The sequence below is a fragment of the Anguilla rostrata genome, chromosome 11, assembly GCF_018555375.3.
Source record: "Anguilla rostrata isolate EN2019 chromosome 11, ASM1855537v3, whole genome shotgun sequence".
NCBI classification, from domain to species: domain Eukaryota; kingdom Metazoa; phylum Chordata; class Actinopteri; order Anguilliformes; family Anguillidae; genus Anguilla; species Anguilla rostrata.
The window spans coordinates 11,706,746-11,723,171 of record NC_057943.1 but is presented as its reverse complement, the minus strand read 5'-3'; the positions used below and the strand labels follow the sequence as shown (position 1 = coordinate 11,723,171).

Below are 16,426 nucleotides of genomic sequence, written 5' to 3'. Positions count from 1 at the left end.
GGCAGAACGTAGGCACCCAGTGGACAGAAGTCACTGCGACGGGGAGTACACGGTCCGGCGGGGGACGCCACTGTCGCAGTCCGTGCCTCAGAAGGCTTTTTGCGGTCATTGAACAGGCCCTCCCTCCTGCCTTGAGAATGGGGCTTGTTCTGGGAGCTCCGGACCAGGAGTGTGGGAAAGGGTCAACAGTCTTGGATTTGATGAAAGTTAAGAGGAACGAATTAGACGTGGTGTACCTGACAGATTTAATGAGGAGCCATTCAGCAATTTATTTGCTTCATTTTGAAATCTGGAAGGCTGTCCTGCATTTGGTCATTGGACCAATACCTCCCCCCCCACCCCTCCACCCTTCCACCCCTCCACCCCTCCGCCCCTCCGCCCCTGCTCCCCACCAAAGCCACGCTCCTCCCCTCCTCCCGTCTGCGCTATTTACAGGTGGCCGGCGGTTGGGATTCAGGCCGCCTGCTGCTGCAGCTGCTGCAGCTTCTCCTGCAGCTCCTGCGCGCAGCCGGACAGGTTCATGCTGTGCAGGGCGGAGTAGACGGCCTCCAGCGTCACGCCCCCCCTCTGGCTCCACAGCCGCAGCATCTGGTACTGCTGCTCCAGGTAGCAGGGCCCCACCTCCATCTCCACCCGCTCTATATGCCCGTCCGGCACCGACAGCAGCCGCAGGAACTCTTTCCATCGCCGCGCTGGCACCTCCCGGATGATGGCGTAGAGCACCGCCGGCGGCCAGCTATCGGCCGCGTGCAGGTCCTCTCTGAGCACTACGCGGGGGAGAACAACAACAAAAAAAAAACTGTTCACTTAACCCAACAGCATTCAGAACAATACAATAAATCAAGGAGACACTCTGCCAAATGGTATCCTACGACCCTCACAAGCCTTGATCTGAACGCCCTGCTCTCCTTCTCATCCTTATGATTACATAACAGACACAGTGACCCTGATGAAAAATCTTACATGCGGTCATTTGGGCTTCATATGAAGACATTTGGTTTAAGTATTGTTGTGTACCGTGCAAATGCGAAAACAAGACAAATCTGCTGGAAAGGATGGATTTCATTCAGCAAATTTTTTTTGGAATTTTTGGGGGCGTAACTAAAAACAGCACAAACACACCAGAGCTAAATTATGAAATTTCATTTGACAATGCGACATTAAATTCAACAACAGTGCTGTGATGAGCCAGCCATGCAGTGCGGTGCCAGAATCGTCTCTCTGTGACTGTGTTCTTCCAAGTGAGCAGCAGGGGGCGATCAGTAGGAGAGGGGTTTACCAAAATGAGCATGCGAGGGCGGGCAAAATGTGACTGTGGCCAAGGCGAAAAAAAGAAGAAGTTGCTGCCCTTTCCGAAGTGTGCGGCAAAACCAAATTTTTACTTATGACGTGAGCAATGAGGGAAATTACTTCTGACGAAGAGGACAGAGTCTGCCCTTTACCACAGATTTTGAAAACCACACGCTGTACTTCATGCATAAATACATTGTAATTGAAGTGTAAATTCCGTGTGCCACTCCAGGCAAGGTCTTAATTTGTTTGGGTATTGGATTTTATTAACAAGCTAATTGGAATGTATTTTGGTTTGACTGTTAAGTCCAATGTGAAAAAAATAATGTGATGTGTTTGGTAATTTGTCAATGCCGTAAACTTCACTTCACTTTTTTGCCTATATAGCAAATTTATAATGCCAGTAATGAGCATAAACTACAGTGCAGTGTTATTATAAGAATTAAGAAACCACCCAGATACGCCATTCCCACTGCTACATGGAATGATTATTATACCGATTATTGTATCACCAATGAATACAGGTTTTGGGATGTTTTGGAAAAAGCGGTGGCCCTCCAGCTTAATACCTGTCTAATACTGGGGCATCAATGTTCACTTCAATGTCCTTTAGCATCTGCTTAATTTCAAAAACAGAAACTGCATGATACAGAGCAATCAAGGCCTGTCCAAATCAGTGCTGGAAGTATTTATTTACTGCATTTATTCCTTTATTTAATTATTTCTTGAAATATATGAGGTAACTCCCATGTGACTACTACCATGCCAGCTTTGCAATGTGTAGGGCCCTTGGAATGACAGTTACGGAATGGAAAGGGGGAGGGGCCAAAACAAAATTTTGCTTAGGGCCCTCAAAAGGTCAGGGGTGGCCCTGATTTCTGTTCATGCTGACACTTTAAAAAATTACACGAAGCCTGGGCAGAAAACTCTGGTAGCTGCACAGCAAACTTTGTGTGAGAGGTAAAGAGGCCTGATCTTCGATATCAGATTTAACACATCCTCTGAAGCTCTGGCTTTCATGTTCCACCCACCACACACCCATGCGTGTGACTGACAGGCAACCAGATTAGGGCAAAGAATAAACGAGATATGCAGTTCTGCTGATGCCTCGGAGTTTTCGTGACTTACAGCAAACACCCCACAGAGAACACCAACACAAAAACCTCTCAGCCTCTTAGTCACTTGTTCTCCCCAGTGATATCACGTAGGTAATGTGCAAAGTCTGAGATAAATAAAAGCTTGATGCATTTTGAGAATGTTCACCTTGTTCTTCAAATGCACAATTATCTGAGTATGTTACGCTATAAACTGGAAACGATAAACTTTCGGTCTGGCTGCACTGTTTAAAAAAAGGAAATTGACAATAATACAAAAAAGATTATGTTTGAGCTCTGTCCTCTTATGTAAGGAATGCTAAGGTTCACTCAAGCATACAGTGAAAAATTAGCAATATATGGTCTCTATTTCTCTATCACTGCTCATGGCTGTCTTTAATGTAAAAAGATTGTTTGTACATAACACCTAACCACTTAGTGTGTAGCATCTGAGAGCACAAACAGACTTAAAGCTGGCAAAGCATCTAACCAATGCCCAAGTGAATGGATTAGTAATTAAACATCGACAGGACAGCTGATAATCCTACTTATTCTGAATGCTGATCTGAACAAGACCCTCACACAATGTGATCACTATCTTCATTCATATATAAACTATGTATTATCTCAGTTAGAATTTAGCTGTACATGTACATTCTCAAGAGAAATTAATATTAATCTAAATATCTGAATCAATATATATTTCGAAATAAGGGCAGTAAGCGGTCTCAAACTAGAAAAATAAGTTCCATTATTATCTACTGTACACCATCTGTTACTATTAGTTTATGCTGATTCAAGCATATGCCTTCAGATTTCTGGTCATTATTCTTGGTGTACAGAAATGTCCATTGTTTAAATCAGTGTACATTCAAAATTTTAGTTTAAAAAAAATATTTAACATGCCTAATGTCCAATAATCAAACAATTTCAAAGCCAAAGGTTTGTTCATAAAATGGGGTCAGCATCCAGCAAGCACAGAGAAGAGGAATGTAAAAATGGGAAATGTTACTTTTAGGGTCTGTGTCCTTTAGCAGGGGCATGGCTGAGCTGAGTACACCTGTGTTCACGAGCATTTCAGTGGTGGTATCTTGGCATTGGTACATCTTTGCGATCTGCAGAGAAGTCTTTGACACCTGTGATTCAATATGACTCAATATAAGTCCAAACACAAAAATCCTTCAGAAAAATATGTTAGATGTACAGAAGAATGGCATAAAAATATCATAAACAGATAGTTAATGTATGGAAACATATAGCATTTATCATGAAAATTATTACAGAGAATACATACCGCTGTACAGGGGTCTTTGTGGTTCTCACAATATTGATCTGTTTTAATCAAACACAAATGTTAGTTATGTCGATAACTCTTCACAGATAGGCCTATAGTTAGGATATTATAGTAGCATTCAGTAATGATGATGCTGTGCTTTTCAGCTACAGGAACCTACAAGTCACTTGTAATATATTCCTTTCTCAGTTCTGTTGTACCAAGTTAACTATTGTAAAGTCTCTTGCAAGAGTATTTGTTTCCCATTATCTCAAAATTATTTTTTAATATTTACTAATATTGGTAGTGTTAGTAAAACTGCTTATTTTGCATTGTAATCCAGAGTGAAAGTAACTGAAACATTTACCGGACAAGGTAGCTTTTCCCTTGCCTTGTGGTACGTCTCTGACCGAATTAATTTGATAGGCCTGCTTGGGGGCTTGCGTCTGGTTCCAGCGTAGGATCACCCACTCACAGCATGTGCAGACATGGAGAAATCCACACAGGAAGCTTCCCAAAATCACTATCCCAACCAGGAAGATGGAGAACCCCAGTAGAAGGGGGTCTACGGCAGAAGTTTTATTGATGCCTGTAGATTGGTAACATCAAAGCTAGATTTGAAATGTCAATGTTAGCACTTTTAAACCTCTGAAACCTTCTCTGGGTTTTTGATAGACATGAAATCTGGATATTTGGTTAAAATCATGCACACTTATGTTATTCTGAGGACCTGAATGATTTTTGCATGTTGAAACATAATTATTAAGAGGAGCAACCCCAATAATACCTTCTTGCATACATTTTGAGATCTGCTGTGGAAAAATTGAAACAAATAGTTTATGGAATGTCACTTTTCAGAAAATCGAATTATGTCAATAATCAGATGCAAAGACAATGCTGGAGCAGTGATACATGCACAAATGCATGCAGAAGAACACTTATTTACAGTAGTGTGTGTCTGTGTGTGACACGAGTTGGCTTTATACTCCAGCACAATGGATTTAAAATAAAACAATGAATATAAATGCAGACAATCAGCTTTAATTTGTGGGTATTTGCATCCATATCGGGGGATCTCTATAGGCATTACAGTCTTTTTTCTACATAGTACCCCCAGAGCAAAAGTAATTGGACAGTTGGTCGCTCAGCTGCTTTTTGGCCAGTCAGGTGCTCTTGCATTATTATTCTATGCACAAGAAAGCCAGAAAATGGTCTAGAGTTGATTTTTGAGTCTGTTGCTATTGTCTCTCAGCATGAGGATCAAATAAGTGTCAGTGTCAATATAGCAGGCAATCATGAGACTGAAAAATCTGACTAAATTGATCAAAGACATAACCGAAACATTGGGTGTGTCAAAATCCCCTGCTTGATAAATCGTTAGAAAGCAAGAATGCTCTGGTGGGCTCAGCAATAGCAAACAACCTGATAGACCACAGAAGATCACTGTAGTAGATGATGGAAGAAAACTTTTGACTGTGAAGAAAAAAAAAACTTTTCAATTGACGAAGCGAGAGTTGACTATACTAGCATAACCTCAGGGGGTTCACCACAAGATTCAAACCACTGGAGAACCTCAAGAACAGAACTAGTTTGCTAAGTGCATTTAAAAAGAGTTGTGGAACAAAGTCTTACGGACAAATGAGATGAGTATCAACCTGTACCAAAGTGATGGAAAGAGGGAAGTGTGGAGAAAAAAATGAACTGCCCATGATCCAAAGCACCCCTAGCATTTATGAAACATGGTGAACATAGTGTTCTGGCTTGAACATGTATGGCTGCCATTGGAACTGGCTCACTTGTCTTCATTGATGATGTGACTACTGAGGAGAGCAGTGTACAGATTCCAGCCATCCGTCCATCGGTCCTCAAAACTCATTAGACGCTGCTTCAGCTAGCAGCAGGAAAACGACCCAAAACATACTGCTGAAGCAACCAAGGAGTTTTTCATGGCAGAATGTGGACTCAAATCTAATGTGTTGGACTACTGAGCCAAAACCTCAAAAATTGTGTCACTGTCAAATACTTATGTACTGTACTGTAAATATTTCCCAGAACATTTGCGATAAAAAAGAACTGTGAGCACTGTATGATTGAAAATTACTGTTCAGAATATAGAATAGAACAAAATAACAATTGTACACATTTGTAAAAACAAAAATAATAAAATGAAAAATACGTACACTGTTAAGTACACATTGCATTAGACGAATTAATGCATAGTAATGTTCTTATAATCTTCTTCTAATAATTTATATAATAATGTTTTTCTGTGGTACTGTACCTTGGGTAGGAGATTTAGTGTCCGGAGATGTTTGAGGGGTTGTATAGTGAGGTACTGGCTCACTTGCCTTCATTGATGATGCAACTGTTGGCAGCAGTGTCAGGGTGAATTCTGAAGTACAGAAACATCTCATCTGCTCAGATCCAATCAAATGCTTCAAAACTCATTGGACGGTACTATGCCTCGTCAGGCAATGTCCTCAAAAGCAAACAAGGAGTTTCTCATGGCCAGACATTGCAATGTTCTTGACTAGCCAAGTCAATCACCCATCCTGAATCAAAATTAACAAGTGTTCCACTTGCTGAAAACAAGACTGAAGGAAAAAATGCCCAAGAAACAAACAGGAACTGAAGATGGCTGAAGTAACTAGTAGAGCATCACCAGGGAAGACACCCAGAGTGTCTAGTAATGTCAATTGCACACAGACTTCAGGCAGTCTTTGAATGCAATGCATTTGCAACCAAGTACTAAATATAACTTTATTTCACATTATGTTAATTTGTCCAATTAATTTGCTCCCTTAAAATGGGGGGACTATGTATAAAAAGGGCTGTAATTCCTACAATGATCACCTAATATGGATGTAAGTACCCTCAAATTAATGTTAGCAGTCAGAACTTTAACTTGATATTCATTGTTAGAGTATACAGTCAAAATAGCAAAAATTGTATCACTGTCCAAAACTTATGCATTGCACTGTAAATCTTTCCAGAAAATTTGAGAATAGAATAGAATAACAGCCATACACATTTTTAAAACTGGCTTCTCTTTTAATTAAGAAAAAATAATTAAAAAGTGCATAACAGACCAAAACTAAAAACTGAGCCTTGTACATATGATTATTAAATACTCAGACACAGTGTTAAGTACACATTACAGCAGATGATTTCATGCATGCATAGTAATGTTCTTATTTGTAGTACTGTACCTTCTGGAGGAGATTTGGTGCTTGGAGGGGTTTGAGGGGTTGTAGAGTGATGCTGACAAGCTCGTTTCGTACGGACAATCCCAGAATATCTGGCGAAAACAATTACATTCAATAGAGGGGAGCCAGTTAGAGGGCAGCCAGTAAAATCCCAAAACAAGAGTCCTCTGCAACCTTAGACAGTAGCTCTTAGGTGAATGGGGTGATTTGTACTGAAGTGGCATGGGTTAACCAGTTTACATACACAGGAACTACATATATAACTTTTTTTAAATAAAATGGGGCTTGAATAATGTAAAGAAACTATTAAAATAAAGAATTGATAAAAATGTGTACTGTCATTTTAAAATTATCTGTTTTAAATTGAGTTTATTGATCTATTTTGACTTCATTGCAAAGTTACGAACATTTCAGAGTTAAAACATCTCAGAGTTCCGAACGATCACAAAACAGTCGAGCTGTAGATTCTTCTGAGCACCCAATCTTGTAATAATAACGTCAAAACGTCAAACTCAAATCTTAAACTTTCGCTTTCTTTCAAACTCGATGAAAACATGTTAAAACATTAAATTTAACGATGAGGCCAGTGGTGTGGCTCTTGGGGAACAGACACATTTCCGGGAATTCAGATAATTTGGAAAATTGGCAGGAAATTGCAAGCTGCACTTTCTTACTGTGCACAGGGCCGACACGTCTTTTGTTGATCTTGATAAAAGCCTAAATCACAGGACCCGCACTTGGTGTCACTCTTCTGGGAACCTGCAGGGAAAAATCCAGAAGTAGAGAAAAGAGGGATGAGACCCACTAAAGCACCGGCTCTGCCAGCCTCGGGCTCCGGGACGGAAAAGTCACAGAGGCAGACGGAGGGAAAGAAGATGGAGGGAGGAGACGGAGGACGGAGGGATGTGGCAGAGCAGGGCTGTGGTGCTTGAGTCCCAGAGGGCCGCAGTGTCTGCAGGTGTCTGTGGTTCCCTTTCAAATAGCAGCCTGCTCAGGCCTTGATAGCACAGTGCGTGCAATATTCTGCCAATCAGCAACCTAAACCAATCATTTGTGCAGAAACACTTTGAAAACCAGCAGACACTATGGCCCCCCAGGATTACCACCCCTGTGGCAAAGTATTTCATTTCTGCAGAGAGGAGAATCTGATTACAACATCAGCTGAGGCTAGTGTAGTTAAACCTTTTACACACAGGTATGCCCTCTTTACAATGTAGAAATTAGAATTTTTTCATATTTTATCTGTCAATGTAACTCTCGCATACTGTATTTAATACACAATTGTCCTTGAAATGTAAGCATTTCATTTTTCTTGTCAAAGTCAGTTTGGCGAGTTAGTTTTAGTGATTACTAATCTCACCAAATCGAGTTTGCATTTAACTGTTAGTGAAATTTAAGGGCAAATGTCGATTGGGGGAGTGTCGCATTGAGGAGACTTACAGGCAGCGCTCACACTGCGATTGACGCATTCACTGCACTTGTAACATACAAAGTTATCCTTGCTCGGGTCAAACTCATAGTATCCTTTGTCACAGCTGCACTGAGTGTCCTGGTTAGATCTACAAGGCTGCACCTGTATCACAGAAACTGCAGAACAGAGTACAAATCTCAAAACTTTACATCCGCTTCAGGAACATTACTCAAATACCACCCCCCCCCCCCCCCACCCCCCCTCCACCACACACACACACACACACATAAACAATCCTTACTGTACATTGAATGGCATCTTCCTCTCACACCTTACCCTCTTTCCTTCCATTCAATCTGTTCATTTTTACGGGTCTCCTTTCCCAGTGACCCCTCCACCCCCACCCCAGGCCACTGACATCATCCCAGTAATGGGTAGACTGGCACCACTGGGCGGCAGTTTAGCACAGTGGGTAAGGAACTGTGCATGTAACCGAAAGGTCATTGGTTCGATTCCTGGATAGGACACTGCCGTTGTGCCCTTGAGCAAGGCACTTAACCTGAATTGCTTCAGTATATATCCATCTGTATAAATGGATGCAATGTAAAATGCTATGTAAAAAAAGTTGTGTAAGTCGCTCTAGATAAGAGCGTCTGCTAAATGCCTGTAATGTAATGTGATGTAATGCACCAGCAAACTTACCTGCTTTATCACAAACCCTACACCGTTTGCATTCCTTCTGTAGGTTTGCTTTCTCAGTGTAGGTTCCATTGCCACAGGGGGCACAGTGACGTCCTTCACCGGATCCAACACTGCACTTAGATGCCGCAGAATACCCTGCAGGAGAAGGCAAAGGAAGCAACCCTTATGCAATATAGTGTAAGGAGTTATGTTAATGCACATAGTAAATGACTGCAATAAAGTACATTTCCTTGCACTGAGAAATATGACGTAAAACACTGAATAGTACATTTGAATGTATGGAGACACGTGAAATTAGGCAGGGTTTTACTCTGTCAGTACTCTGATAGCAGGCTGGAGAAAACAAATGCGCAAACGATCAAAACAGGCCCCCTTGCTCGTCTGTGCTGCTGTGTATTTTAATTATCATTAATATTTATTTTTGTTGTTCTAACTGGGAATCCAAATAAAAACCATAAAAACCATTGAAAAGCATTGTGTAAATATAAACTTCAAATAATAAAATTGACAATGATGATGACGATGCTATTATTAATATTGTTGTTGTTCTTGTTGTTATTAAATGACTTTTCTTAAAATTATGTTTTCATGTTAATGTTTGCATCCCAAGGTCTAGTGTTTGTGCTGAATTTTGTTGACATTTTTACCAATTTTGGTTCATATTTTTTCTGTTCCCCCATTTTGGAGTGCGGGGATTGTATTGCTGCCAGCGTGCTGCCAGTCACCACCTTTCCCACGCTGCAGCACACCTGTTGAGCTGGGCATATGCCCGCAGCCACGTGACCCGAGGAGGTTCTCGCATGCGATGAGGTAGGGGGTAAACCCAGAGCAAAATCCTCCCTCTTTGAGCAATGCTACGGCTAATTGTACATGACCTCACAGGTCCCCCAATCACTGTGGGTCCTGACCCCACTCAAAATTCAATTCTTGACCATGGGATGCAACATCGCCCCAGTCCCTAGCGCTTCAGCTGGGTCCGGGCATGTGCTCAGTGGACATGTGACCTATAGCATTAGCCCAGGAGACTACGTTGCGCAACCTCCCTACTCCATATGTGAAGCGTATATGAAAGCCAGAATGTGGGAAGACAAATCAAAGAGGTTTGCACAGGGACGCAAAGCCTAGATACCTTAGAGTCATGATGTCTAACTCCCTTAAGCCACATTGTTTTGCAACTGCTGACTGAATGCACCATAGACGTGGCAGTGGCAACCCTGCTCACCTGGAGGACACATCAGACAGCATTTCTTTGGGTCTGCTTCCAGATCCTCTGCCTTGCAGGCAGCTTGTTCCGGGTTCGATCCTCTCTCCTTATCCCGCCAAGCCAACCTGGGGTATCTTCTCAGGACCTCTAACAAGGAGTGTGTGGTGTCAGGGGGAACACTTCCATGAGAGACCACTACCAGAGTCATAAGCTGTAAAGTAGGTAGATAACAAAGATTTTAATGTCACTTTAGTTACTGACAGCCTTTATTGTGTCAAGTCCAACCTACAGTAAATAAAAAAAATTAAAAAAATTTAAAAAAAAGCTTTAGCCAGTATACATTTCCTACTTGAGCTATGTCCTGTTTGTGTCAAACATCTACAATTCTCTTCAGCCAGTATACATTTCCTACTTGAGCTATGTCCTGTTTGTGTCAAACATCTACAATTCTCTTCAGCCAGTATACATTTCCTACTTGAGCTATGTCCTGTTTGTGTCAAACATCTCTTTTCACCTCTCTGTAATCTGAGGCCACATCTTCTACAGATATCTGTAATATTCTTGAAACAGCGGGCACAATTCCTTCTTATCTCTCCACGCTTATGAGACGTCTTCACATGAGAACACCTACATGCCCATTTTGAAAAGAGGGGAAATTAAAGCCAGGTGAAAGGTTAAAACAGTCTTGTTGTCTGTTGTGGGTTCACAATTGACAGCATGGCTGCTTTACTTCCTGTTAATAGTTCCCTGTTAATTCTTCCTTGTTTGAGTTTTGATAATGAAGATGAGAATGACTATGAATTGCATTTACACAGCATTTTGATCTTTCATCTCATGATCTCAATGTGCTTTATGACAAAAAGAGAAACTACTACCAACATCCAACCCTTCATAATACTACCAATGCTGTCACCCACGGCAACACAGGGAGCAGTGTGACTGAACACAGGAAACTCCGTCCATGTGCTCAGAGACTATTTCCAAAGCCACAAGCAACAAAGGGCACAGTACACCACACTACCCCAGGCTAGTCAAGCAACTGGTTGTTGCTACCAAGGAAACACTTATGCAGCAGTGCCCGGACGAACCCTGGCCAAACCATCCTATGGACCACCCCTTGGGGCGGCAGTGTAGTGTAATGGGTAAGGAACTGGGCTTGTAACCCAAAGGTCATAGGTTTGATTCCAGGACACTGCCGTGGTACCTTTGAGCAAGACATGTATATATCCAGCTGTATAAATAGATGCAATGTAAATGCCATGTAAAAGTTGTGTAAGTCGCTCTGAATAAGAGTGTCTGCTAAATGCCTGTAATGTAATGTAATGGACAGCCGGTTGTGTTCCAACATTGCAGACTCTGAGTCAGAGTATGTCAGGCATATAACCCAGACTCCAACTATTGGCACCTAGCCTGTAGTAGTAGAAGTTTTTCTTCAGACACACTATCTCAATAGTGACAAAATACTCACTTTCAGGCAGTACTTTGTGCTACGGCGCAGTGTGAAACTTGCAGTCAGGAGGGGGAAAAGTGAGAGAAGAGCTTTAATCTTTAATCTACACTTGGTTCATTTATAGACTGTCATTGCAGATTCTGCAATTCTGTTAAAGCCTGAGAGTTCCAAGTGTCTCATTTAAGGGAAATTTCAGAAAAGAATAACCCATTCAGAAAATTGTTTTCATGGACTTGAAGCATACTTGAATCTTACATTACTACAATGGAGTAATGTAAATATATACAGCCAGACATGCTCTACAGGACACTGCTCACAAATAAGTTGGTCAGAGTAGGGTGCCTATAATTTAGATTTATATATGAAATTATATGCAGCGCTCCCAAGGGCGGTTGGTGAGCTGAAAATTGGTGGTGCGAAAAACATCCCCTTAAAGATTATTTGTCTCGACCTGTTTTCAGTCATTTTCCTTAATTATCAATAAAGTGATTAATTCACAAAATACTCAATATCATCAGATACAGCATCTCTTCTCAATTAGGCCATTTAACGAGTAATAATATTATTTTTAGTCGTATTGCAAAATTGTACACATTTTATAAACATTATTTGTGGACACATGGAGACCTCTTCGTTCTTCACACTCGCACTTGGAAAGAAATCATGGCAAAGATCTGCAATAAGCAGATTTTAAACAATCTTGAAGTGCAGGTTTGTTATTGGTGTTTATGCTGAAAGCTAACACTGTAGTTAACGGATTGGTGTATCTTTTTTCATTACTGTAAGCGTACTTAGTGATTAAAATAGATTTTTCTAAATTGGATTCAGCCTATCATTTAATCTCCCTAACACATTGTGAAGAAGCTGTGTGTCAACTGATTAGTCAAATTGTTGGCATGCTTGTTAATCAAGGAAAATCAATGAAAACAAGTTGAGACCAATGATCAGTTTAAAGGAAAGTTTTACGCCCCGCCAATTTCCCCATTTTTGAATGCTCAACAGGCCTCAACCTCCCTGCAAGATGCAAGAACTAATGTAGATGGCCCTTCAAGTCTCTCATCCTGGAGGGGCCACTGGCAAGCAGAGTGCATATACATATATATGGTTACGTCCAGAGATACAGTAACGGGTAAGCAGCAATTGTAAGGCTAGCAGAATGAGCTAATACGGATCAGCTTGATTGAAAAATAAATAAATATGATAGTGGAAAAAGTCAGCGAGTTCCTAGAATTTGGCTTGTTTGCCCGTTTCAAGCTGTACAGTGGAAAGGGGAAACGCAAAATGCACAGAGCAGCACAACAGCGAGTGGTGGTTTCCAAAGAAATGACCCATTACAGATCGAACCACAAAGTACAGGAGTTATCAGCGGTGACTCACCAACGTTCTCTCACTCACACAATAGGTGAGGGGGCCCACAGCGTGAGTGCTACTAAACAGCGAAAAAATTAGAGGCATTTAAGGGTTCAGTGCAACAGCAGACCAAGTACAATGAAATCTCATAAAAAACACGTTTTTAACATACAAAAATGCCAAGTTACTCACACATACAAGACATACACCGTCTATAACTCATTCATTCAGACTGCCAAAATCCAGGCCTGCCATTAAAAGAATTGATATCAAAATGACGCCAAGTTATGGTACTACAAACAATATAGGCTATCTTGCCTCACCAAAATTAAATAAGACGTATTCCAAAGCAATGCTACCCAATATTTCCTCAATGCTTTCAAGTCACTTGGCCCTGTGTGTATAAGCATGCAGTACATGGACAGGCCAAACATATGTGTGGATGGCTTTCTCACAGTCAAGACTGATTGAATAGGCGTCTATATGTCCAATTTGTATTGGTATGTATGTATTTCGCTGCCCAGCCTTTCTGTTGCGTGAATGATTGTATGTTTCTTGGTATAAATGTCTGTTCGTGAATGTGAATGTAACATGCTGCGAGGGAAATGTCCCCATGGGGATAAAGAAGTTCTCTATATATGTATGTACAATATGTATTTTACATGTAGTATTTATTGTACATAGCAAATATACAATAACTTGTACATTCACTCAGAAGCAAGTATAAACATATGTTTTCTGGAGAAATATGCTTCCTGTAGTTACTCACCAGCAGTTTTCTATATGAATTTCAATGTGTTCCATGAGGCAATTCGAAATATTTGACACTTTGATCTGACAGAAAGTTTGCATGACATTGTAAAATGGTAAGATTACACAGGGCCAAGTGACTTGAAAGAATTGAGGAAATATTGGGTAGCATTGCTTTGGAATACATCTTATTTAATTTCGGTGAGGCAATTTTGATTGTTTGTAGTACCGTAACTTGGCGTCATTTTGATATCAATACTTTTAATGGCAGGCCTGAATTTTGGCAGTCTGAATGAATGAGTTATAGACGGTGTATGTCTTGTATGTGTGAGTAAGTTGCCATTTTTGTACGTTGAAAACGTGTTTTTATGAGATGTATATATGCCCTATATATATATATATATATATATACACCAATATATATAATATAAAATAATATATACAAAGCCTAACTGCAGTAACTACGCAAAGGGTAAAACTGAGAAAATGGCTTTAAAGTGTTTAAACTGGCCAGTTGTCATGGTTTTTGGGCATAAAAATTACCATGAATACATGTACAATTAGTGCAATATCACTTATATACCTATAACCCATTTAACTTAACATAATCATTCTATTTGTTCTGAAGTGTGCAATCATGCAAGCTGTCCTTCAGACTAGACAAATTAGTCAGAGTTTTCTTCAGTAATTGTAAATCCAAAAACACAAAGAAAAAACAGTTCAAATAGCCTACGAGCTATGCAACAAACTTTTAATAGGTTTAAAATTAAATAAATTAGTTAGCTTTGTGTTTTAGTCAATTATTATAATCCATTTACAAAAAGGAAATAAATTAATAATTCTCGTTCGAAGTTTTTACATAACACAATTACCCGTCTTAATAAAAACTGGCACATCCGCAACTGAAGCTTCCTGTTTAAAGTGAAGCTCCGCCCAGCTAATGTTACAAAGACTAATGATATCGTTTTAGATACTGAAATATTGCCTTAGCTGTAATATTGTAATATGATCGTAATTTTGACTGTTCAGTTTCACAGACTAAACAATGTACAGTTGTTTAAACTTGATGCGTGTGGTTTCACTGATGTCTGTGTTCTCCACACTAAAATCAAATCAGATACAACGTCACAGTAACATGCCCAGCGTTAATACAACTCTACCAAAGATCTCATGGGTCCAATAGGGGCCATATGTAGCCTACTCTTTAAGTGTTTATTTAACACTGAACATTTACAGTGCTCTAAACACGAAGTAACGCGGCCCAATAACAGGTACCTTCGTATCCGGGATTAAACACCGATGCGCTCGTGCTTCTATTAACCGCTTCCCGGCAAACATATAGCCTGCTGATATACAGGCAAGTGCACCTGCGTAAATTGTTAACCTGCTACTTGCGTTACCGTACTGTGCTCTTTCTCGGGACTTCCCCGGCCACACTCAACTTCCTGCAGATGTAATGCTTATCCCAAACTTTCGAGGACGTTTTTAAAATTTCACTTTAAAAAGGATTCATTTTAAACTGACCAACTCATATAAAACATTATCTGTGCATCTGTTATTGCATGTAAACTGATTATGGCACAATTATTAAAGATATCAATTAGACAAACACGAATGCAGTTTAATAATTGTAACAGATAAAAAGCATTCTCCAGTGACTAAAAACTTCAGTTTAAATGGGGAAAAAATGACATTTGACATAGGCTATACAATTATTATTATTATTATTATTATTATTATTTGGAGAACCAGAAATGAACGCGACTCACCCACAAGAATATCCATCTTGAGATCTTCATTTTGAATTCTATTGTATATAATATAGCCTAACAAATGATAACTGTGCTCTAACAAACAAATAGTTAAATAATTTTAATTAATAAATAATCTGCTAAACGTGCACTGTTATAAATAAATGTTAACAATGATTCTGTCCTTCTTTGTAATCCTCTTGTTCAGCCCAAGACATGTTAGTCAACATCAACACGATGCCATCGTATGCGAAACTGTCTGTGGTAGCCACGCGCTAAATAACAGAGTACAGATTTGAGGAAGTAGGCCTACGTTTTTTTGGAAGAGAGAGAGAGAGAGTGACAGAGAAAAAAAATTATAGTAAGTTCTTTCATCTTCAAAGAACTGGGTTGCACTTACGCCAGTACACGTATTGCATCATAACCCAGTGTACCTCGCTCTTGTTTCCATTAGTGGTTACTCCGGCCAACGCACAAAATCTATTCAGTTTCCATTAAAAGATAATGAGGCAAAGAAAAGCGAATGGTCCAGTAAGGATGCATACAACAAACTGGAGAAGTGTATATTCAGGTTTACTGAATTTCTTCCTGACTTTTAAGTCAAAGTTTTGTTGAGATGTTGTCGGAATCTACTTTTATGTCACCTTTTAAGACAAAAGCTGTCTGAAATTTAAAATGGTTAGGGAACTGGTTAGGGAACTGGTTAGGAAAATGGTCATGTAACATAAAGGCTGCAGGTTTGTCTTCAACCTAGACTGCTGTTGAACACTTGAGCAAGGTACTTACCTTGAATTGTTTGGTACATATCCAGCTGTATTGAGATGGCAGGTATACCATCCCTCCAAGTTACGCCTTGGCGGGGCGGCATGCCCCATACCTATACAGCCCCGAAAGTTTGGCACTTTTCAGGGTTCCCCACAGAAATAACCACAACAGCCACAGACA

General features: G+C 40.2%; 1 protein-coding gene across 3 annotated transcripts; it reads right to left on the bottom strand.

Annotated features, from left to right (window-relative positions):
* Positions 1–392: 392 nt before the first annotated feature.
* Positions 393–15,739, bottom strand: si:ch211-112c15.8 (tumor necrosis factor receptor superfamily member 1A). 3 transcript variants are annotated; one of them, XM_064297915.1, is made up of 11 exons: positions 15,500–15,739; positions 10,199–10,391; positions 8,977–9,111; positions 8,304–8,450; positions 7,538–7,622; positions 6,867–6,955; positions 5,939–6,049; positions 4,025–4,246; positions 3,679–3,716; positions 3,397–3,520; positions 393–767 (listed from the first exon to the last, which is right to left on the bottom strand). In XM_064297915.1, exons 1-11 carry the CDS (start codon positions 15,527–15,529, stop codon positions 454–456), a joined length of 1,488 nt encoding a protein of 495 aa, XP_064153985.1. In that variant the 5' UTR covers positions 15,530–15,739; the 3' UTR covers positions 393–453. The 3 variants fall into 3 exon arrangements, with proteins under 3 accessions (XP_064153985.1, XP_064153984.1, XP_064153986.1); XM_064297914.1 differs by lacking the exon at positions 15,500–15,739 and adding an exon at positions 15,006–15,146; XM_064297916.1 differs by lacking the exons at positions 5,939–6,049; positions 15,500–15,739 and adding an exon at positions 15,006–15,146.
* Positions 15,740–16,426: the final 687 nt, after the last annotated feature.

What these genes read in the sequence shown, in the direction of transcription:
- si:ch211-112c15.8 (XM_064297914.1), bottom strand. Translation starts at nt 15,068, where the DNA reads ATGTTTGCCGGGAAGCGGTTAATAGAAGCACGAGCGCATCGGTGTTTA. An exon ending in GTTTAATCCCGGATACGAAG is followed by an intron (nt 10,392 to 15,005) that starts GTACCTGTTATT and finishes CCTACTTTACAG; the next exon opens with CTTATGACTCTGGTAGTGGT. An exon ending in CACCAAATCTCCTCCAGAAG is followed by an intron (nt 6,050 to 6,866) that starts GTACAGTACTAC and finishes TCTGTACTTCAG; the next exon opens with AATTCACCCTGACACTGCTG.